The 25,374-nt window shown below is 45.7% G+C and overlaps 1 protein-coding gene and 1 pseudogene across 2 annotated transcripts in view; one reads left to right on the plus strand and one right to left on the minus strand.

Moving 5' to 3' along the window:
* The window catches only part of JADE2 (jade family PHD finger 2), a 148,560-nt gene that overhangs the window by 37,352 nt on the left and 85,834 nt on the right, over positions 1-25,374 (minus strand). The window contains exons 5-6 of the mRNA XM_084636516.1: positions 22,917-23,086; positions 2,661-2,872 (exon numbers count right to left, since the gene is read on the minus strand). Of these exons, the coding sequence (XP_084492642.1) occupies positions 2,661-2,872; positions 22,917-23,086 (382 nt within the window). The remainder of the gene's footprint in view (positions 1-2,660; positions 2,873-22,916; positions 23,087-25,374) is intronic.
* Positions 20,651-21,271, plus strand: LOC311524893 (small ribosomal subunit protein eS7 pseudogene; annotated as a pseudogene). The gene has a single exon. The product of its transcript is annotated as a small ribosomal subunit protein eS7 pseudogene (transcript).

The following is a 25,374-nucleotide window of genomic DNA, read 5'->3' on the forward strand; positions in this document are numbered from 1 at the left end:
TGCTGTCTCCATGCCTGTGTTGCACGGGGAAGGCACGCTGTCTCCATGCCTGTGTTGCACGGGGAAGGCGTGCTGTCTCACATCTGTGTTGCACGGGGAAGGCACGCTGTCTCCATGTCTGTGTTGCACGGGGAAGGCTTGCTGTCTCCATGCCTGTGTTGCATGGGGAAAGGGTGTTGTTTCCTTGCCTGTGTTGCACAGGGAAGGTGCGCTACCTCCATGCCTGGATTTTCCACCATAGGTTTGTAATGAAAATTCTGAATCATCTTGATATTCTGCAGAACCTGTTTCACTGATGAAAACCATCCAAAACAGCCGCCTACATCGACAACAAATATCTTGAAAGCTCCCCCACTTCCCAGAAGCTATGATGCAAATACTGCCAGCAAAGATCAGCACCAGACCCATTTAAAGAGAGACACCTTCAAATACTGTATATAATCCAATCTTAAAGAGGTATCCTTTGTTTACACCAGATGCCTCAAACTCAGCTAATCAATATCTATCTGATGGCTGACCTGATATTTGTGGACCTAACTAATTTTCTTTCCCTTGAAGTGACAGTGGGTAAAATTTTCAAAAGCACAGATGTGATTTAAGAGCCCAAATTCCATAGAAACTCAGTGGGATTCAAGTTGTTAAGTCACTTAGGTGCTTCTGAAAATTTTACTCAATTTGGCTTTTATTAATAGGAAAATTGGCCTCTCTAGAGTATGTGAACTTACACACACCCACTCACACACACACACCCTCCTGCACAAAATGGCATGCACACAGACATACAAATGAGTGCACAAGACACTATCATATTTTTTCCTTCCTTGCAGCAAGTACTTGGAGCGTTAACACTCAATTCTACAAAACAAATATTCAGGCAAAAGAAAAAAGAAAAAATCCAATCCAATCCAATCCTGCATTCTGACAACAGGCTGGGCTATAAACCCTGCCATGTCAGAGAATGTTACTGAAGCTGGGTGGTTGCTTATACACACAATCCAGTGCTATAAGATCAGCGCCATAGAAGAGAAATGTGAGGAGAAACCTATCGGTCCATCCTTCTGGCAAATGCAGGAGTGTCCAGTCTTGCAATAAGCATACCTCAAGTGATGCATAACAGAGATCCTCTGTAGCCACATCTATATTCTGGGTACTCGTGGTCATTAAAGCTCCCATGGGAGCTCTTTAATGGGGAGAGAGAAGGAGAGCTGGCACAGTAAATGGAAAGGGTGGGGTGAAAAAATAGCAAAGAATGGGAGGTAGCGGACAAAACAAGAAGACAAGAGACCGCAGAATAAAGTTAGGGAAAGGCACAGCCTACGATAAATAGCAATGAATACAGACAAACACAGGGCAGGGAAAGTAAGAAGATAGACAAATATTAGATGAGCAGAGAGTCTGCGAACCCCTCTTTTGCTCTCTGGATGTGCCAGGCATGATGTCATGAGGCAAAGCGTGTCCCACTATCAACTTAGGGATGTGCACTGAGCACCATGCACTTGTGAGGTTTGCTACATCACAATCAAATCATGGCACCTTTACTCGTGTTTTCCTCAGTCTTTACTCAGACAAAGCCCTGCAGGATTCCAAGGGAGACTTACTAAGTCAAAGCTGAGAGCCAGCTGCTGTTTGGCCCACAGGCAACGTGTGGGGCAGTGGTGCAAGGAACCTTTCCTCTTAATGCATGACGCAGGGAAGGACTAGGTGGAACTACAGTCCCTCTGCTCCCTCCCTACTCTCTGGAGAAAAGCAGAGAGAGTGCCAGAGCACTTGTAAATGGGCAGGGAGGTGAGGAGGAGAAAGTGCAATGATTTGACCCTTCCATAGCAGCCTGGTTTTCATTCCATAAGGCAGTGCTTCTCAGTCTCTCCAGACTACTTACCCCTTTCAGGAGTCTGATTTCAGCCCTGGGCACCGGGGCTTGGGCTTCAGCATGTATCTTAGCTCCGTGGGGTCCCTGCCTGCTACTCTTAATGCCAGCCCTGCACTTGCGACCTCCCTAAACCCATCCCACAGCCCTCCTGGGGGTCACCACGCCCAGGTCGAAAAACTCTAATATAATATATAGAGCTGTATAAACAAGTCACTGTCTGTATGAAATTTTAGTTTGCACTGACTTTGCTAATGCTTTTTATGTAGCCTGTTGTAAAATTAGGCAAATATCTAGATGAGCTGACATCCTCCTGGAAGACCTCTGCGTACCCCCAGGGGTACATGTACCCCTGCTTGAGACCCACTGACATTAGGGGAGCCATACTGGCTGCGTCCACTCCTTTGTGTTGCTTTGTGCTCTGGGTTCCTGTTAAGGCACAATGCCTCTCGGGTGTGTGTTCTGGGCTGCTGTAGCTCCGTACTGCCCCGATGCAGCGCTGTACACCCTAACCCCAAGTAAGGACCAAAGAATTCCACCCCCGGCACAGCCATTTAAGAGAAGGTAGCAAATCTCCAGGGCACCCCGAAAGTTTATCTGAGGTGCAGAGGTGGGGTGAAGCACTCTGGTCACAGCAGGAATGGCAGAGGGTGCCCAAGGCAGTAGCATGCGTTACTATTTCAGACTTCCAATGTCAAGCCAGTGTTTCTTCTAGCTAATCAAAGGCCAGATACACGCATCAGGCTGAAAGGCGCTGATAGCGCCGGCCCACGTACGACCAGACGTCATTCACCTGGTGCACACAGACGTTGCACTTGTCACAGAAAACCATCTCGTTGCCATCCTCTCCCTCTGGGGACCGGCACACGTCGCACACCACATCCTCGTCGTACTCAATGCCCAGGCCCTCCTCTGTCTCAATGGCAATGTTCATGTTCTCGTAGCACATCGTCTCCAGCTCCTCCAGCACTCTCTCCAAGGTGATCTCATCCAGCTGTGGCTTTTCTGAAAGGCAAGAGGCAGAGTAATGACACTGACGCTTCACAATTAAACCAGCCTCGCTTCTTAAAAACAAAGGCCGCCAGCCCTGCTGTCCCTAGAACATTTTGCCTGCTGGGGTGGAGCACACAGAGCCCTCCGTTTGGAGAGTCCTTACACAAAGCTGTATTTCACAAAGGAGACACTTAAGGCTTTAACTTAAGAGGTGAATTCACGACAATGATAAGATCTGTGATTCAGAAAACTGACGCTTCTAACTATGGATACAGTTTATGTTTCAAAATATTGCTGTTGGCAGAGGGGAAAAAACGCCATTCAGCTGAACCAATGCGGATAATTAGGTCTGACAGTTTAAATGTTCAAGGAGACGAGTCTTCCGAAGATGCTTGCTGCAGGAAGGGCTCAGACAAGCTTTGGCAATGCAAAGTCAATGCTTTATTTGTTAAAACTGTGAAAATTGACCCTTTAAAGACTAATTAAATAGAACTGTAAATCTGGAGCCAAAGGCTGAAATTGAGGGTAATGTTCTTTGTTTCTGGTCAGTACAAGTCCAGCCAGAAGGTCAGTTACGGGGGGAGGGTTTGGGCTTGTATCTGTTGTCTCACTTTTTATTCTCATTGTACTAGCACCTCTAGCGACAACTAGTGGCGAGGATGCTACCACCAGAGGCTTATCCTCAGCGACGACCCCTAATATGGCGATGATACCACTTTTCCATAGTGGCCGCGACATATCCATAATCACTGCTACCGTTGGGATGCTACCCCAGTAGCTTGTTGACAGTGAAATGCTGCCATTGCTGAACAGTGTCCCAATGAACTCAGTCTCTCATTGTCTTCCACTTCAGCTGCTTCTTTCTAGGCCAGTTCCTGCCACTGCGCTGAAGTCAATAAGATTTCAGCTCGCTGATCAATGGCAGGACACGGCCCTCAATCTTCATGGAAAGTCTAACTACAGCGTAACTGTGGTTCACCTTCACCCCTGCAAGGGAGTCTCACTGGAAGGTTCTGAGAAACACTGTATTTGCAAACAATCCTGCTGCTCCCCCATGGAATGCTAAGGATATTGTCATGAAATGCAGATTTTTTTTGCTTAGGAATTCGTCTTCTCCTGTTGTTTCTCCCCTCACCTGTTTGTAAGATCATAGTTGTCTGCACAACAACTAGGATTCAGAGTAGCAGCTGTGTTAGTCTGTATTTGCAAAAAGAAAAGGAGTACTTAGTCTCTACGGTACCACAAGTACTCCTTTTCTTTTAACAACTAGGATGTTACAAACAGCATTTGGTCACTTCAGGTAATGAAGGAAAGAAGAAAAAGCAAAATTAAAAAAACATCCACAGTCTTTGTGATGTTTTCCATAAGGCGGGAGAACACAGAATTATAACAAAACCAAAACATGCAGGTAAGGAATATTTGTCAGTGGTAAGGAGAAGATGATTTCCAACTAAACACTGAAGATCTACAGAAGTAATTTAGGTTTCAGAGTAACAGCCGTGTTAGTCTGTATTCGCAAAAAGAAAAGGAGTACTTAAGCTCTGAACTTTAGTGGGCTAGATTATTTAATATATAATAATGATCAGATGAGGGGACCTGTCATATGTACAAAGGCAACAGAGGAACTTGACTTGTGATGCTTCAGTATACCAGGATTCCTTTATTTAAAAAACAAAACACTGCAATTTGCAACAATTATAGTAACAAGCCACTGCAGTTTACAGCGAAGTAGCTACAGTGGTTTGGACCATTACTGTAGATTACTGCAGAGTACTTGTTATAGAGGTTTTCTACCTTCTCTGCTGCTGGACAGCAGGGGAACAATTCTTGATTTATGAACAGTGAAGGGAAAAGGCAAAGATAAATTCATGTTAAAAAGTTAAGTGGCTGTATGGTGCACAGATTTTGTATACTGAACTAACATGGAGCCAAATCCTGAAGTTCTCACGCAGGGCTAAATTCTGAGCCCACTGAAGCCAGTGGCAAAGCTTCCAGGAATATCATCAGGACCAGGATGCAGCCCCATATCCTCAGGCAGAACTCCTAATGGCTTCCAGGGGAGTTTTGCTGATAAGGCCTTCAGGATGTGTTCTTTTTGCACAAAGTCCTAAAGACCCAATAACATGCTGGAAAAAAAAAAACCCTTAGGCAAGGAGGGCACATGTAGGGAGAAGTGGGCAAACAAACAGGCTTGAATTAATATGCAAACTAGATACCATTAACTTGGGTTTGAATAGAGACTGGGAGTGGGTGGGTCATTCCACATATTGAATCTATTTCCCCATGTTAAGTATCCTCACACCTTCTTGTCAACTGTCTGAATGGGCTACCTTGATTATCACTACAAAAGTTTTTTTCTCCTGCTGATAATAGCTCATCTTAATTAATGAGCCTCTTACAGTTGGTATGGATATTTCCACCTTTTCATGTTCTCTGTATGCATATATATATATCTTCTTACTATATGTTCCATTCTATGCGTCCGATGAAGTGGGCTGTAGCCCACGAAAGCTTATGCTCAAATAAATGTGTTCGTCTCTGAGGTGCCAAAAGTACTCCTGTTCTTTTTGCGGATACAGACCAACACGGCTGCTACTCTGAAACAGGCCATTGTCTGGCTTTTTAAGTTCTTCTCCCATGCTCCTCCATTGGCAGGGTTCACTTTGGTTTGACAAGTCTATGCAAACTTCTGGATTGGCATTTCACATGTCTGTGTCAATCTGAGCTACAATCTAAGCCAGTCAACCCATTCCCTACCACGGCCCTTTCAAGCGCTTGAGTTGTTATGCCACAACATGCAACGAAGCCTGACGTTACCTGTTTTATTGCGAGCAAGCCCAATGGATGCGCGTGATCATTTCAGAGCCCAAATCTGGCACATGGTGCCTCACAGGCATTTGGAGAGCTGCAGTCATGTAACTATTTCAAGCACCCTTCGTTGGCAATCTGGTTCAAGACGCCTCATGCTTCAGAGCTTAGAGGTTGCCACTACCTTGGGTTGGGAGTTGCGCCACCACAAGGGAGAGCCAAATGGAATGTGCCATCCTTAAGGATGGTGCAGCCTACTTCTCCAGTGCAGGGAGAGTGGGTTGTGTGAAAACCTGGCCCATTCATTTCACTTTGGCAGGGTCCCTTTAGGAACAGACCATTTGAACAACTTTGTTATTGGAGCAAATATTTCAGCCTCTGTTTTTCACTCTTTTGGAAATGAAAGTCACTATTAAAATCTCTTTCTGTTCCTTGGGGACAGAAGCAGAAGAGTTTTCTGCATACCGCACCTGACAGAGCCAGCTTGCTGAGTCTAGAGCAGCCTCTGAGCAGATAAGAAATGACTATGAAGAGTGTTGTTCAGTGTTTGCGATTCCTGAAGTAGGAGAAAGAGGGAAGGTGGTTTCCATAGGAAACCTAAAACTGACCCAAACTCCGGAGTCAGGATCACACTGGCACCTGGAGAGTACCCATTACACTCCAAGTGGAAACAAACTTCTCATAATTGCAATTCTATATTCCTCCGCCATCTGTTACAGCCCATTTTCCTATGCAAGGTTGTACATTTCTAATTGATAGTGATACCCTGTCACTGCCAGCCTAACCCACAGGAAAGGTAATGTCGATGTCAAACTGCTCCCACCTCACGGCTTAAAAACCAAATGTCCTACTTAGTTTTGAAAGTGAGTCTGACTTCAGTGGAGTTTGGACATGCACTCAGGAGCAGAATTCAGCCTGTGAATGGCATGTAGAATTTACAAGCAACACCTGTACTGAATGAGCACTTGCTCATCACTTTTTTAAATATTTCGTTTTTCAGATGGCATATCTATGAATCATGCATAAACAAACATACATTTTGGAACTCCTGAGGGTATTCTGTGCCAAAAAATAAAAAATTCTATGCCAAAAAGTTAAAAATTCTGCACACAATATTTTAAAATTCTGCAAGTTTTATTTGTCAATAAATAAATGCAGAGGTTACAGCAGGGCAGTGGGGAGCACAGGCCACTGGCTGCATGAAGGTGGGAGATCACCCTGCAGCCCTCCCAGCCCCGCCCCTGGGACACGGACTCAGTGGTGAGGCTGCACCTGATCCTGACACAACACAAGGCCTGGACCTGCCCCAGAAACACCCTGGAGCCTTGCCCTCCTGTGCCAGGTGCACCAGGTGTGGGGCAGGCAGGCTCAAGAAGGCAGGATCCAAGTATGAAGGGGCTCAGTGTGGGGGAATCCAGTTGTGGGGTGAGAGGGTTCTGTGCGGGACAATCTGGGTATAAGCAGCTCAGTGGGGGGTCTAGGTCTGAGGGATCTGGATGCACAGAGGTTCGTTGTGGGGTTCCAGGTGCAATGGGACTCTGCAGAGGCTTCCAGGTGAAGGTTGTTGGGGCTTAGCGGGGGAGTCTGGGTGCTGGGGGAGTGGGGCTTGGTGGGGTGGGAGTCTTGGTGCAGCCAACTGGGGGTCAGTGGCATGGGGTCTGGATGTGGGGGCTCAGGGTGAGCTCATTAGTGTGGGGGTTTGAGTGCAGGGAGATCAGTGGGGGGTGGTCTGGGTGCAAGGGTGGGGGCCTGGAAGCAGAGGGTATGGGTGCAGGGGAGTTCCAGATGCAGGGATTGAGGTTCAGTGGTGTGGGGTTTGGGTATGGAGGGCTATGGGGGTTCTGGATGTATGGGGTGAGGCTTGGCAGCGGTGTCTGGGTATGGGAGGTCCGGATGCACCGGGGTTGGGTGAATGGAGGAACAGCTCCCCATACAATGATCCCTCCCCGCGCAGCTGAGGAACAATGGGGGGAGGAATCAGGGGATGATGATGAACTTCCTGCAGCTAGGGGAGGTTCCTGGGAGTGGGTCTGATACAGCCCCAGCCTCTCCTTGCAGGGGAAGAGGAAGTCCCGCCCACTCCTGCCTCCAGCCCAATTGGGACTAGCAGCTGATCCTGGCTCAGGGTAGGAGCCACTGGCTGGGATGTCTCCAGCTCTGCAGTGATTCACCACTCTGCTGGATGCTCTGGGTGCCTGAAAGGACGTATCTGCTAGGGAGTGGTGTGTGACCACTCTTGCAGCTTCCTTTTGCTTCCCTGTCAGAAAGTCATTTTTTTGCGGCGAAGCAAAGAAATCTGTGGGGGACATGAATTCTGCACGTATGCATTGGCGCAGAATTCCCACAGGATTAATTCTATATAGATGTAATTACATGAGGAATTAGTTTGCCAAGCTCTATTCAGAATACCGTGGAGTCTACTGAAGTGACAATTGTACTTGATGAGTACAAAGCAATTAATGGCTTATGAATCACTAAACAATGGTGCCTAAGAGTGAAGTTCTTTTTCCATTTATGCCCCATTTATCTTCTTCTGCATCATATAAAGTTGTCACTATTAAACTCCATTCATAAAATTATCTTTTTGGCAGAGAAAGTTGCTATCTGTACTGAGTGTCTAGCAAAAAACCAAAAAAATACCCAACCAAAATATCCCATGCTGTATGCAGTATTGATGCTGTTATTTTCAATATGGCATGATGAAAAAGGAGAAAGTTTCTGATCTTGGTGACACTGAATAAGTGCAATGAAGTCCGTGGAGTTATTCCATATTTACGCACATAATTACTGAGATCAGAACCAGGTTTTTGGATTCCAAACATAGCTCAAGAGAAATAGTTTTTTATTCAGTTAAGACCTATTGGCAGAACCCACACCGTTCTGACAATGGGCCTTGATCCTGACCTAGAGGGACCATGTCTGGAGGTGAGAGTTTAATATTCATGTCCCTGTAAACACTGCCAGATTGGGGTCCTATTCAAAACACTAGCCAAGAAATAAAAGGCTCCATGTCTATCACCCTTTCCATGAGGCCATCCAGATCCCCTTCCCAGATATTTTAATGCTGAGTATGCTGGGGGTGGTCATTTCTGACGAGTGTCCTCATGAAATTTCTAACTAGGCCCATTTATACACCAAGTAAGTTCAGAACTTTTCATATGAGCAAACTAGAACTTCTGGGTGTTGATATGAACTGAAATGAACCTGCAAAGCTTGTCAGGGTCACCCATTCCTAGCCATTAGCTGACTGTCTGAGTGTAAGAGATATAGGGGCAAGTCATCCTATTAAAATACACTTGTGGACGGGAGGGAGCCTGCATAAATGGCGAGAATCGACTGCATGTGTGGAAGTGACAGGAGATGAGGATAAGCACCACCTTTCCCTTTACAGGAACTTCCTGGATTTGGGGCTCTGACGATTCAGTGGGAGGACAGCAAAGCACCATCTTCCCCCTCCAAATCCGCAGGAATGGCCCCATCAGCATTATCTTACATGAGGCCTCCAGTGCTGCCCTAATCTGATGCTCCCAGCAAACACAGACCCTTACCATGCCTACACGGTCCCATCGCCAGCAGGACACTTCAAATGCCAGCTTACTGTAGGCACTGGCAAGACATCCTGCCCTCCCCTGGTATATGTGTGGATTAACTTGTGGAAAGATCCCCAGAATCCTGGGGAGTGTTCGGTGCGTCTACTAGATGGACAATGTCCCTTAGAGGCCATACTCCATCCCTCTCTGCGGTGACAGGAACCTCATCCTCCTGATGGGATGATGTTGTAGAACCTATGCAAGTTGAAAAGTACAGTTTCCACATCATCCTATGACAGTCCACGATCAAAGGTAAAGCTGATAGCCTCTTCCTTCCCAGATTGGGACACCACTGCACAGGCCAGGAGGAAAAAGAGGGTATGATGTACCCAGCCAAATTAAGCATTCCATAGAGGGGAAAGAAGGAAACGGACGAGGTGGAGGAGTTGTCCGACTATAACTCACTCCAGGAGGTCTCCAGATATGACTTAGGAAAGGACAACACACACCTATTATTTGGACCTGGCTCCTAACAGGAGGCTATTCCTAGTATATGTGCCTTCTGGGCGTGTGAAAGGGAACTATTCTACAAAGCCTCATTTTCTCCCTACCCACATAACTGTGGAGTCATCTGCACCACTGACGGATTCCTAAGGATCCCATCATGTTCCTCTATTAGAATTAACCTTTTGCCTCATCCCCATCAAATCCTGGAGGCCCCAATGCTGTGGGTTACCACGCTTCTGACTCAGATGACACAGCTAGTTTCTGTGGAGAGACTAGAGGCCCAGTTCTTATACAATTCCCTACAGGCCAAACCACAAGTAGCACTGAATCTAACTCTTCACTGTGAGGCCAGCCACAGCCTCCTTGTCGGATTCTGAAGGAAGTGGGAGAAAGGTACTAATGGCTCATGGCTCATGGGATGAGAGCCCCTTGGAGTGATGACTAACAAACAGCCACCACAAACTTCAGCTGAAAGGTGCTACATCCCTGAAAGTGCAAAGTATTGTTACTTTGCACTTTCAGGGATGTAGCACCTTTCAGCTTAAGTTCTCAAAGTGTTTTACACTCACTAATTAAGGGTGTGTAAATAGGTAGGTAAATATTATTTGCTCAATTATACAGGTAGGGGAACTGAGTCTAAGAGGTAAAGTAACTCATCCAAGTCACACAGGAAGTCGGTAGCATAGGCTGGAACGGAACTCAGAACTTCAGGCTTGACACCAAAGTAACTACTAGACGCATTCCCTTATACACTGCATGTGAAGCAGTAACATTATTTTGCTAAAATACATTCTCTACCTTTCCGGATTCTGCTTTCAATTTACTTGGCATGCTGGGGCAAAAATATTTAGCAGGAGGGGCCACCTTTTGCAAAACTGAGACTTATTTCCAACAAAACTGCACTCTACTAAAATCAATTTACTGAAACAATAAACCCTTTCACCCTATGGAGTATATTTGGAGAGAAAACTGCTATGAACAAACAAGCAGTCAAAAAGCTAACAGAATGTTAGGAACTATTAGGAAAGGGACAGATAATAACGACAGAAAATATCATAATGTCACTATATAAACCCACGGTACGTCCACACCTTGAATACTGCGTGCAGTTCTGGTCGTCCCATCTCAGAAAAGATATATTAGAATTGGAAAAAGTATAGAGAAGGGCACCAAAAATTATTAGGGCTATGGAACAGCTTTTAAGCTTCCATATGAGGAGAGACTGAAAAGACTGGGACCGTTCAGTTTGCAAAAGAGACAGTTAAGGGGGGATATGATAAGAGGTCTATAAAATCACGAATGGTGTGGAGAAAGTGAATAAGGAAGCATTATTTATCCCTTCACAAAACACATGAATCAGGCAGCTTTGAAAACCTCATACCACTGTCCATATGATTATCACTCATTGGAGTCAAGAGGCATGGGTTCTGTTCCTGGCTCTGCCACAAAATTAACGTGTGACTGTAAGAAGGTTACATAATCTCTATGTGCCTCAGCTCCCTGTTTGTAAAAAGGGGAGTAACAATACTTCCTTCCCTCCCAGGGATGCTGAGAAGTGCTCAGATACTGCTGTGATGCACGGTACAGACACATCAACAAATAAAGTGCTCACATTTTATATTAAGGTATCATTTTATAAAGGGTTAATTATTAATAAATGTTTTAATAACTGATTAATCAATTGTTATAGACTGTTATAGACTCCACCAGGTGAACAGATTGGTTATAACTATGGCTTACAACAGTCAATAAGATCTTCCACGTACGTGTTTATAACTATCTACAGCCCAAACTACCCATGCTCTACAACATGCTTACGATATCTCATCATCGTACGTTAACCAGTTATAAATGGAAATTTAATATATAATGTGACCAATAAAATAAATAATAAGCATACAATCTGCATATGAGCTAAACACGTGCAGCAAAACTTCTAGGTATTTCGTTATAATCATATCCTGCTAATGCACTTAAAAGATTTACAGGAACCAATTATCACCCTTTATGCCACCCACTGACATCAATTATTGCTCAAATTTCAGATGATGACAAAGTGTTTTAGAAACCACTTAATAATCTGCTGTCTTTCTGTAATAATGCTTTTCACTCGCAGAGTTGTCCTGGAGCACTTCTGATTAAAGCTACTTCATCCCTTGCAGCAGCAAGACTGAATATTGTTTGAAACTGAAGCAATTATTTTGAAGAGAGTTTCTGTAAATAATAAACAACTACAAAGAAAAACAGATCATGCTGAAAACGAATAAAACCAAGAGAGCTAAAACCTACATTTCCACTGTTGACCACAGATCCTACCAACCTCTTGTAAGCTAACAGTAGATGGGTGCTCCCGCAATCTCTGTCTTCGTGAGGAGTTAAATCATCTAAGGCTTTAATTTTCAGGGGGTCACTGTGTTTCACCTCTGCAAATGGCTTATGGAACAGCTACCTGCAAATACTTCTAGATTCCCTAGCAGGCTTTGGTGAGATAAGCTTAAAGGCCAAGGCTATTTTCACACAAAATTAGTTTGGATTATCATTTTAAGTATCTTTCTTTTCTTTTTTTTCTTCTTCCCTTGAGTCACAATGCCTAACTTTTGCCATTTCTGGGACAGATTCTGATACCCTCACTCATATGCAATTGTACATTACTCCCTGAGTAATCTGGCTGTAGCTAATGAGACTACTCATGGAGTAAAATGCTGCTGAACCGGAATAAGAGTATCGGAATCTGACTCTCTGATTCCTCCTTCTAATTTTTTTCATGGACAGCCTGGAAATAAAACAATCAGCCCAGTAAAGGTCTATGGGCCATTTCTGCTTTCAGATAAGCCCATGCAGGTCTTCACCGATTGGATCTGGGTGGAAAGGTGTAAGTGGAAACTGTATGGACTAGTGGACAGGTCACTGGAGTTCAGCCACCTGGACTCTAATCCTGGTTCTGCCATTCTCCAGCAAGTTATTTATTTACCATACCTCTCCGTATGTTTGTTTCCCCTTCCACATTTTGCCTGCCTTCTTTATTTAGACTGCAACCTCTTTAGGGCAGGGACTGTCTCTTACTATGTGTTTGTACAGTGCCTAGCACAATGGGGCCACAAACTCAGTTAGTGGCCTTTAGGTGCCTAGTATCATCATCATCATTAATATTCCATCCCAATGATTGAAATAAAAAAAGAAGTCAAATCCATTTGCAAAATGGCATTTGCTCTGCTGGCCGTGAATAGTAAATAACGAAAAGCCACATTTTGTTCTCATTTACACCAATGGAGTTAATACAGACTGACACTGATGTAACTAAGACCAGCATCTGGCCCTAAATCTGTTCTCAAGATACTTCCACACTGTAGATACGCATCCACTCTGTGTCTTAAATGTCCTTCACTTGTAGATTGTTAATACAATGAGAAGTTTTGGAGGATTTGCTGGTTTTTCTATTAGCATCAAACAAGTCCACCCTTAAACTGATTGTGCAATGAGCTTATGTTCTCAGTCGCGCACACAGTACTCAGGAATGTTTTTTGTGGGCTGCCGTACAGATATGTTATAAAACAGCCCCAAACTGGCAAGATTTCTCTAAAACAAAAATCCAAACAAACAGAGCCTGGATTATTAATGGAGATAAGCTTTCTCAACTGATTAACAATAACTACCGCAAGCCTGGATTCAGCTGCGGAGTTGAACATCTTTGTGAAACCACACAACGTGGGAGCTCTGCATATGGATTACACAGGGGTAAATAGTACATTATGGCCATTAACAATAGATGACTAGCAGAAGATTCCAGTCAAAGCCTTTGTACATTAACAATCCCTTATGGCAGCAGGATGGTTGGAAGGCAATTAAAAGGGGAAAGTCAGTCTGTCATTTAAAGGAAATGGAACCCACTACAAAAAGGACAGGGCTCCTTTTTGTACTAACGGTAACAGCTGATTAGAGCTGATTAGGGCTCCACACAACCCACTGGGAGCCGAGTATGTGAAACTTACTGCATTGTGGGGACAGAAAGCCCCTTGGTATCTTCATCCTACAGATGCGGAAGAATCCCACTCCCAAATGGTATGAGCAAAATAAAAATGAGGTCTTGATATTGCTGTAGTGTAAATCAGGATTAAGACCACAGAAGTCAATGGAGTTACGCCAGTGTAGAACCCGGGTAAGTGAGGTCTGAAAAAGACCCAGGAGACAGCCAATGACAGAAGCACTGGGATGTGGTTAGTGAAGGGAACTGTACGTCAGGAGACCAGAGTTTTATTTCTGATTCCACCACTATCCCAGAGTGTAACCCCTTCCCCCTATAAAGGGGGATAATAAACCATGGCTATTTCACAGGGCTGTCCCGAGACCCGTTGGGGTTGATTCTCCACTCCCTCACACCAGTGTAAATCAGGAGTAGCTCCACTGAAGCCAATGGATTTACTCTAGTGTAAAAGTTGCGTGAGTGGAGACTCAGACCTAAGGTTTCTGAAAGGCTGTGAGATCCTCAGATGAAAGGCCTGATGTGAATGAGAATTAACCACTGGCCTGCTGGCTGCTGTTGCACCCTCTCTGAGACAATGGTGTTCCCTGGGACAATGGCATGTTAATGAGATAGAGCACACAGCTAACACCTCACAAGCTGCGACTCTTACATAGAGCAGTGACTTAGCGGTCTCAGCATCAAGAATATAACCCTTAAACTCCCTAGAGCCACAAGTTCAAACCCTGTAAAACATTAAGTCAGTTTTCTTCCTTCTGAGGTAGCTAACTTGACTTCCATACTGTTAGGGTTCAGAAAGAGAGCAATATAGCTATATCTTAGTTAGGAGTGTAAGACTGGCTACAGTATATTCCTTTCTGGATCTACAAGAATCAGATTTAGATCCAAAAAGAGACAATAGTATCACTTAAAAATACTGATGATTAAAATCATATCTAGTGAAACATAAAAATGAGGTAGCAGGCTCACTACCCAGTGAAGCAGTGAAAGCTCAGTGAATAGACTCTGACCGATCAACTGTTTTGTTTCATGCCCCCACTTTGAATGCATATCTGGGAACCTTTCTCCAAAGCCTTATGCTCCGTTCCATCTGCCATGCAATGGTTCTATTTCCAAGGGAAAAGGTGTTTGCCTAATGTGAGGAAGTTATTGGTAGTGCCTCTAATCAGCTGTTACTGTTAGTACAAGTGCAGTGATCAGGGGACTCAGACCACTTGTAGGCAGAGCTGTGGCTCAGTAAACGCCCGCTCAATTTAATCTCTGCAGCCCCTCCCAAAGGGATAACTAATGCACCAACTCCACCGACCTCAGTTTATTCCAGCAATGTTCACTTAAGATGGACTTCACCTCCACTGACTTGAGATGTTCTAATCATCACAGAGACATATCTTACACATACTACGATGAACTTCTACCCCATCCCCGCTACACCAGGAGTAAATCTGACCCAGGTGCTTCTTGCTATCCCTATAAAACAACAAGAACACCTCAAGTGCCCACCGTAGAGCCCTGCGTGTATAAAGCCCACAGTGAATTTATATAAGCAGCATCTACTGTATGGATTAAATCGAGGAATACTTAAAAATGTTCATTCTGCCTTCAGCAAGACTGATTCAGGCATCAACATTTTTAGCAATTTCTCTGGGATTTTGTGTGTGTGAAGTGCCTATCACGGCAAAGGGACTTTTCAGTCTGAGGCTTTGAAGTCTCTCTAGCCACAATCCTACAATAGCTTTGAATTTAATGGAGATCACAATGTGCGGCGTGAAATCTTAATAAAAAACCAAAGACTTACGGCATGGCTTCTTCATAAAAGGAAAGGTCTTGTGCTGTCTATAATGTCCTATACTTATAAATCTGGTCAGTGTCTGATCCAAATTACTTTAGATCCACTTTCTTTATTATCTCACATTGCAGCAGCAACAAATAATCGTGCGGGCACGCTTAAATGTTGAGATCATCTTTATAAGCAGGAGCTCTTTAAACAGTATATTTTTACAGGATACAGTAGCTGGTTACTGGCATGTGCTCATGACAAAGGAAGGTTTTTTTAATTGACTTAAAGCTTTTTATGTGATCAATTACTAAACTTTACATTTACTCTGATAATCTTTTGTTTCTCAGGAAAGCTGCTTACTTGTCTCAGAAAGTGCCCAGGTAACTACTGTGACGGGGCAAGGCCAGATGGCTATGGAAAAGTAGTGGGAGACAGATATATTAGCTCCAGGCTAAACAAATCCCTAGTACCAGGATAAGTGAAATGGCAGCTGCTCCAGGTCGATTAAGACACCTGGGACAAATTAAGAACTTTCCAGAAGGCAGGGAGAAGGCTAGGTTGATTGGGACACCTGAAGCCAATCAAGGGCTGGCTGAAACTAGTTAAAAGCCTCCCAGTCAGTCAGGTGGGTGTGCATGTCAGGAGCTGTGGGAGGAAGTTGTGCTGTTGGAGAGGCTGAGTAGTGCACACCGTATCAGGCACAAGGAAGGAGGCCCTGAGGTAAGGGTGAAGTGGAGCTTGAGGAAGTGAGGGCTGCTGTGGGGAAGTAGCCCAGGGAATTGTACATGTCATATTTCTAAAAGGTCAGCTACCATAGCTGATACTATTAGGGTCCCTGGGCTGGAGCCCGGAGTACAGGGTGGGCCCGGGCTCCCACCCACCTATACCCCCTGATTAATCACTGAGACTGGGAGAGAACAGAGACTGTGCAAGGAAGGATAACTTCTCCTCACCTCTCTTGCTGGCTTCTGATGAAAATGGCTCAGTAGACTGTGACCCTTGTCTCTAGAGAGAGAAGGGTTATGTGGAGGATCACAATGAGCCTCTGAGGCTAGTGAAATCCGCCAGGAAACGCGGGACCCACGGAGACAAGGACAGAGCTTTGTCACAACTGGTGTCAGGAGTGGGACTTTGTTCACAGCGTGGAGGAAGAAAGAGGTTTAAAAAAAAAGTGTGCACTGGGGTTTTGGATTTTTTTTTTTTTGGTTTGTTTGTTTGCTTTGTACCACAGTGGAGGAGGTGGTCAGAGCTCTGGTACAAGCCACGGCAGCCCAGCAGGAGGCCACCCGGGTTCAGGCAATGGCACAACAGGAGTCTATGCAGCTACAGCAGGAAACCAATCAATTATTGATGAGCCAGGCGACCCAAGATTGTGCCCTCTTGAGAGAGGTGGTGGACCAGCTGAAGATCCTCACCACCCAGGCCCGGGGGTCCGACGGGACGCAAACCCTGAGGGCCACTGGTTTGTCTGCCAAAGATGACGTCAGGAGATGACGTAGAGGCATATCTCCTCTCATTTGAAAGGACAGCTCAGCGTGAGGCGTGGCCCCAGGAGCAGTGGGCCAGCATTCTCACCCGTTTTTTGTGTGGAGAGGCCCAGAAGGCCTACTTTGACTTGCCTGCCACGGATGCCACTGACTATACCCGTCTGAAGGCAGAGATCCTAGTACGATCAGGGGTAATGGCAGCGGTAAGGGCCCAGAGGTTCCATGAGTGGAAATACCAGGAGAACAAACCTCCAAGGTCCCAACTATTCGACCTCATACAACTTGCGCGCAAGTGGTTACACCGAGGTGTGCAGGCCAGAGGAGATTTTGGAGACCCTGGTCATAGACCATTACATGCGGGGACTGCTGCCAGATCTCCGCAAATGGGTAGGCCAGAACGATCTGTCCACGTACGATGAGATGATCAAACTGGTAGAAAGACGGATGACAGCCAGGGAACTGACCCGACTACCCAAGGAAGGCCCCTTTCAAAGCAAGCACCCGACCCCAACCCTGGAAGGTTGGGCAACCAAACCCCCGGGGAGTCCTAGGTGGAGGGGGGGGGAAAACCAGCGGGGACCCCAGAAGGAAGGGATTGGCCTGAGTGGGGGGAACCCCGGGACTAAACCCCTAACCCCCGAGATACAGGAATGATTAAAAGCAATTATAGATGTTATGCATGTGGGGACACATAGCAGCACAGTGTCCCAGCACTGAGGAGCGTATGCAATGTAACTTGGGGGATTGGGAGGTCCCATGCTCCTTTATCCACCTCGCGGGGGTCGCATTAGCCCCGCATAATTACACCAGGCCAGTGAGGATAAATGGCACAGAGTCTACAGCGCTTGTGGACTCTGGGAGTGCCATCACCCTCATACTGGGTAAGCTGGTAAAAAGTAGTCAGCTGCCAAACGCGTAGCAGTGACGTGCATGCATGGGGCCGTGAGTCATTACCCCACCATCCCAGTGGAGACAGAGATTCAGGGAAACGCCACTGAGGTAACTGTGGGCGTAGTTCCTAAACTCCCATATCCTGTAGTCATTGGGAGGGACTATCCAGGGTTTGATAATTTACTCCCCCTGGAGAGGCTGGAGGGAGGTGGGGACCCTGACAGCGACTCATCACCGGGGGAATGTCAACCCCCGATGTTCGCTGAGATTTCTCAGGATCTGTTCTCAGTTCCCCGAAAGACCCAGAAGACAAAAAAAGAGAGGAAGGCCGCAAAGGCCTTGGGAACCCGGATCCTGACCCAGGGCCAGAAGACCTCCCTAGTAGGCAGATGGACGCGAGCAGCCAACAGAGAAACTTCCACCACAGAAGGTGAGCCAGAAGCTGCCCCCAGCCCTGACGGCGGCGAGGCGTTGGAAGAAGCAGAAGCTGGCCCCTGGGAGCTTGGGCAGGTTAGTCCTGGGAGAGAGACTTTTGGGCGGGACCAGGCGGAGGACCCCAGATATGGTAACTCCAGGAAAGAGGTGGCCGAGATCGATGGGATACCCGTGGATGGGACGGTCTGGGGTCCCGGACCTTACTTTATAGTGAAGAAAGAGCTCCTGTACCACGTGGTGCAAATGCAGGAGCAAGAGATACAACAACTTCTGGTGCCACGAAAACATCAAAAAGCCATACTGAGTCTCGCTCACAGTCACCTGTTTGGAGGATACCTAGGGGTAAAGAAAACCCAGGCACGGATCCTGCGGAGGTTCTTCCGGCCAGGAGTACATGAAGATGTCCGGCAATACTGCACCTCTTATCCGGAGTGTCAGTTACATAGCCCTCGCCCGCACTTGCGGGCTCCTTTGATACCTCTTCCAATAATAGAGGTTCCTTTCGAACGGATAGCCATGGATCTGGTAGGGCCCCTAGAGAAGACAGCTCGGGGCCACCAACATGTGCTTGTTGTACTGGACTATGCAACCCGGTACCCAGAAGCTGTTCCCCTGCACAACACAGCTTCCAAGACAATAGCTGAGGAGCTAGTACAGATCTTTGCCCGGGTTGGGCTACCCAAGGAGATATTGACTGATCAAGGGACACCTTTCATGTCCAAGTTGATGAAAGATCTCTGTTCATTGCTCCATGTACAAGCCCTACGGACTTCTGTATACCACCCGCAAACAGACAGCCTTGTGGAAAGGTTCAATAGGACCCTCAAGGCCATGATAAGGAAAGTGGTGAGCCGGGATCAGAAAGATTGGGATACCCTATTGCCTTACCTCATGTTCGCCATCCGGGAGGTTCCGCAAGCCTCCACGGGTTTCTCTCCATTTGAACTACTATATGGGCGCCACCCTCGGGGCATATTGGATATAGCCAGAGAAGCCTGGGAAGAGGAGCCAAATCCCGGAAGGAACGTAGTTGAGCATGTACTGCAGATGAGAGATCGGATAGCCCGAGTTACGCCCATTGTACAGGAACACTTGGAAAGAGCACAGGTGACCCAACGAACCCATTATAACACCAAGCGAAGCTTCGATGGTTCCAACCAGGGGATCGTGTGATGGTACTGGTGCCCACAGCAGAAAGTAAACTGTTGGCCCAGTGGCAGGGACCCTACGAAATAATCAAAGCCGTGGGAGAGGTGAACTATAAGGTGTGGCAGCCAGGGCCGCCGGAAATCGGAGCAAATTTATCACATCAATCTTCTAAAACCTTGGCACGATCGAGAGGCATGCTTAGTCATGCAGGAGACCCTTCCCCAGGAGGCTAACTTACACGAGCAAGTGAGGATATCATCCGACTTGACGCTGATCCAAAAGATCGAGGCAGCCGACATGATTAATCGCAACCGAGATGTGTTCTCTACAAAACCAGGGCGGACGACTGAGACCTATCACCATATCCGCACAATCCCCGGAGCCAAGGTAACATTGAGACCCTACCGAATCCCAGCAGCCAAAAGAGAAGAAATCAAGGCCAAAGTAAAGAAAATGTTAGAATTAGGGGTTATTGAAGAATCTTACAGTCAGTGGTCCAGTCCAATTCTAGTGCCTAAACCTGACAGTACCATGAAATTCTGTAATGACTTTCGCCAACTGAATGAAATATCCCAGTTTGATGGATACCCCATACCACGCATCGACGAACTGGTTGATCGACTGGGTAGTGCCCGATTCTTGATTACACTGAATCTGACAAAAGGGTACTGGCAGATTCCTCTGACCAAAGAAGCTACAGAAAAGACAGCATTCTCCACCCCAGATGGGCTATTCCAGTACACCGTCCTCCCTTTTGGGCTACATGGGGCCCCAGCCACATTCCAGCACCTCATGGATAAGTCCCCTTTCCTCCCCAAGCTGTGAAACCAGTGTTCTCATCTCAGTCTTGCAAGTTAACAATTAATGTGGCAGCTGAAAATCCTTTAAGACAATGGATTTGTAACCTCATGCTTTACAGAAATAATAAAAAGAAAAGGAGTACTTGTGGCACCTTAGAGACTAAAACATTTATTTGAGCATAAAGCATAACATAAATTTGTTAGTCTCTAAGTGCCACAAGTACTCCTTTTCTTTTTGCGGATACAGACTAAAAACGTCTGCTACTCTGAAACCAGTCATTATGCAAGAAATAATAAAGTGAGTCAGATTTAATTCAACCAAACTGATCCTTGGAGCAGCCAAATCTCTGGCTGTTGACCTTCTATGAGCCCTTGAAACACTTACAAGGAAGAATTGGAAGTGGAATACAACTGAGAGAGAAAGGCCATGTTCAGATCTAGCACAATGATTGTGAAGCCCAATGGTGAAAGCCAGATGAATTCGAGTCTGGTATTTCCCAGGCTCTCCTGGAGTTGGAGATTAACTCTGATTTAAAAGCTCAGCTGAGAGACTTGAACATCATGGCAGCTAAGGAAATTGAAGTAGGGGGTGGTAAAAATGCAATCATAATCTTTGTACCAGTTCCTCAGCTGAAATTTTTCCAGAAGATCCAGGTCCGATTAGTTCGTGAGCTGAAGAAAAAATTCAGCAGCAAGCATGTGGTGTTCATTGCTCAGAGAAGGATTTTGCCCAAACCAACAAGGAAAAGCCATACAAAAAACAAGCAAAAGCGTCCCAGGAGCTGTACAGTTACTGCAGTGCATGCCATTCTCGAAGATCTGGTTTTCCCTAGTGAAAACCACGTGAGATTCCGCGTGAAACTAGACGGCAACAGACTCATCAAGGTCCATTTGGACAAAGCACAACAGAATAATGTTGAACACAAGGTGGAAACATTTTCTGGTGTCTACAAGAAGCTCACTGGCAAAGATGTTATTTTTGAGTTCCCAGAATTCCAGCTGTAAAGTGCAAGAATGACTGAATAAACAGTTTAATTGTTAAAAAAAAGCAAAACCAAAAAAAAAACCCCTATTTCATTGGCAGCAAGCAGTACTTTGCACAGCAACCAAGCTCAAAAGAGGGTGTAAAGACCAATGACACTAACAATCCATCAGAGTCAGAAAGGATGCAGAGTGTGATTTCTCAGAAACAGAAGCTTCATCTGTGGAGCGATAGGAAGTTTGGTTCCTTTGAAGACAGACAGCAACGTTTCAGACTAGTGCTGATATGATTCCTATGGCTGTGTTGTTTACTTAGTGCAAAGACCTGGCCAAAATCACTCATGTTTCAAAACCTGTGGCAAAAACAGGGTTTGATACCTATAGGGCTGAAGCTGCTAAGATGGGCTAGGCTGTCTGTGATTCACTACTGAGGCTGCGGGAGAGGCAATGAATGTTTAACATAGTTAACCAGGCTCCAAAAACACCTCTAGAATTCTCTTATATGCATGGTGATAATGATACCAAATCTGGCTAATAAAACATTAGTCAGTGAAAGGAGAAGAGATTCACTGAAAACAAGAATGCAGAAGATCAGCAAATATATGGGGCCAAATTCTGCGTTAATTTACACTCTGTGTGATTCCACTGCAATAAAGAGGTTCTCACAGGGTACTGATCAATGCAGAATTTAGCTCATGAACTGTATGTTTGAACATGTCTTTCCTAAAAAGCAGTGTATGATTCTGTTTATTAAGGTGTTTTATATCACATCTAGTCCCTCCCTTGCAGACCACTGTCTCTGGGAGTAGCACTTTATGTCAGTAAATTCCAGCCACTGTTGTGAAAAGCTGAATGTTTATACTTAAATTACTAATAGTCTGCTATTCTTAGCTTAGTGGTTGTAATCACAACACAGTAACCCTTACTCAGCCAGGGTTGGAAAGTTCCTCCATAGTAACTACAACCCAGTCTCAGTACTAACAAGTTTGCCCACCTCAACAGCATAAACTCTAATGGGCTAACTCCCAATCCCACTTACTTCTGTTTAACTGAAATGGATTAAAATGTGCAGTGATAAAAAGCTAGTTATGCTAGCAATACCATGCTGTGCCATATACAGACAACTGGAAAATGAAAGGCGTCCCATAACCGATATTCCTCAGCTCCCTATATTTTGACAGAAATAATGCCACTGCTTTCCTCTGACTCCATCTGTCAGTTTGGCAAGAAGACAGTTGAGTGGGGCCTTTGTGATGTTGGAGAGAGTCACGGGAAGAGGAGTAGATGTCAGTGTGGTACCTTTCCTTTTCCTCTCCTGGCCACGGGGCACTTCCTGCAGTACAGGGGAGCAGTATGGAGTGCAGCTTTGGGGAGCAGTATGGAGATGAAGCTAGAGATGGGCATGGAGTTAAAGCGCAGCAGTGGGAGTCTGGATTCTGTTATCTGTTCTATAAATCAGCCTCCTTGCTCTACTGCAGTGGTTCTCAAACTTTTTATATTGGCAATGCCGGGGGCTGACAGCTCATGACCCCTACGTAACCATCTCGTGACCCTCTGAGGCTAATAAACCACGACCCCCAGTTTGAGAACCCCTGCTCTACTGGGTGAAAGCAGCACTGAAGGCCTCAATCTTTTTTGTTTTCATAATTAATAAGGCATAATACCAACTCAGTGTGCTCCCCGGCAAGCAGAGAAATAACAGCAGCACCTACCCATCTCCCTGAACTCCATGTTCACAAGCTCCAGCCAGCAAGCATCAATCTCATCCAGGTCGTAGCGGCTCATTCCTTGTGAGCATGTCCTGTTGACCTCCGAAATCTCAGAGAGAGACAGACTGCTTGGGGAAACCTGTGGAGGAGACTGCTCTAGCAGGGGCGTAATCCTAGGAGAAGAAAAGGAGAGCATAAGAAAGAGCTGCAGTAGGTAAAGAATTTATCATTAGAAACCTGACCACAAACTATTTATCACTAATGCCCTGATCCTGCCATCACTTATGCACGTGCTTAACTTTAAGCACTCCCATCACGAGCAGTCCCATCAAAGTCAACGGGGCTACTGACATGCTTAAAGGTAAGGTTGGTCATAAGTGTTGGCAAGATCGAGGCTCTTACGCACACGCCTACATTTTCAAAACTGACTCATGATTTTGGGTGCTTCAGATTTGGAGGCCTGACTTGAGCCATGCAGAAGGCATGATTCTTAGACAGCGCTGAGCAACCACCCTATGAAAATCTGGTATCTCAAGTTGGGCCCTCAAAATTGAGGCCCCCCAAAACACAAGTCGCTTATGAACTCTCCATGATTTTTCGGACACTAACAAAATACATTTGAAAAGATGAAGATCCAGCCTACACACAAATGTTGCACCGCTTTAACTATCTCCATCAAGACAGGGTGAACCCCACCTAGCATGGCCACAGTATACCGGTATAGAAGTCCATATACTGGTACAGCTTATTCCTGCATGAGAAGGGGAGTAAGCTCCACTGGCCAAGCACTTTTATATTGTTATAACTGCAACCACACTAGGGTGTTCCACCAGTGGAACTATTTCAATAAAAAGCACCTAACTGACACAGTTATATTGTGACACAATCTGTGCAGACCAGGCCTAACTTACAGGAAGAAAAATGCTCATATGCTGACACTAGATGTAGGTCTTTGAAAACACCAGGGTCCCTATTCATGTAGCAACAGCTTCACAAATGAGAAGGACAGTGAATGTTCAGCACAGAGGCAAAACCCCATGTGTTTCACCCCTGACCTCGCAGCAAATCTCAACGTTCAAGTGACCCACATTGCAGACACTCTCGGGACAGAATGCGCCTTCGTGGCGAAAGCTTGTACTGTGTGGGCACCATGGGAAGTGCAATCTCTTTTTCTACCCTTTAATGGACTAATATACAGTGGTATAGGCAGTGGTTTAACACTGCATCAGGAGCCACAGTTGCACTCCACTAAAAGGAACATGTGGCATCGTGGGAGACCTCCTGAGAGATGCTGGCTATTTCGACAGGATGCTAAACCTTCTTGGTTATCTATCAACCCATAGGGATCGTTGCCATTGTAGGTGTTGTTTTTAATTGATGTAATTGCATAAGCAGTGACTAATGTAGAAGGATGTGTGCCCTGCATCTTTTTAGGTGTGCCCCAGGAGCTGTAACAGCATGAAAAGGGCATAGATTGACTCCCCCTCCATATACCTTGGCATTTCCTCTAACTGAGAAGCAGATGGTAGACAAGACAGCCCAAACAGAGGTAAAGAAACAACCAGTGAGCAATTACACATCACTAATTTTCATTTCCTTAAAATAAAAATGATTAAAGAACCTCCAGGATAACAACTCGGCTGCTTAAAGCGGTGGGTCAAGGAAGGAGTCAGATGCTGCTGCTGTAAAAAAATACTTTGCACTGCTTGCAATTCGGGTGGGGTGACTGCCGTCAGATGAGAAAGAGAAGGATGTGCAAGAGTAAACAGGACACTGCACCAAAACAACCCATTTGCGCTTATTGGGGGGGGGAGGGAGAAGTGGGGGATGGTTTTAATGTTTTCAAAAGAAAAATAATGTGAAAACAGAAAAATATCCACATTCGACTTTGCTAAGTGTTTAGTTTTCAGGTACTGGAGAGGCTATGCTTTTCAAAATGTACAGTAAAGCACTATCCACAAGCGTGGTGCTTTGCCTAGTGGTTAGAACAAGGCACTAGGCTTCAGGAGGTCTGGGCTGTATTTCTGGTTCTGCTGCTAACTTGCTGCATGAGCTTGGGCATGTCTCTTAACCACTCGGTCTTTTGTTTCCCAATCAGTAAATAGGGATAACAATGCTTACTTGCCTCAAGAGGGTGAGGGCATCTGAAATTGATCTATGATTGGAAGGATGGTCTGCTGGTTAAGGCACTGAGTTGGAACTCTTGAAGCAGGGTGCAGATCCCAGCTCTGCCACAGACTCCTTGGGCAAGTCACTTAGGGCTTGTCTAGACAAACATTTAGTTTGAGGAAAGGTGGGGTGTGAATCTATCCTGCACCAGCCTGTCATGAGATAACTGTGCATGCAGACCCTGCTGACGCTCATTAGCAATTTGTTAATGCACTCTGATCTCATCCTCTTTGAAACTGTTAGTGTGCGTCAGCACGGTCCACAGAGACTGTTAGTGTGCGGCAGGCTAGTG

Source organism: Lepidochelys olivacea (genome assembly GCF_965140295.1).
Source record: "Lepidochelys olivacea isolate rLepOli2 genome assembly, chromosome: 8".
Classification (NCBI taxonomy): Eukaryota; Metazoa; Chordata; order Testudines; family Cheloniidae; genus Lepidochelys; species Lepidochelys olivacea.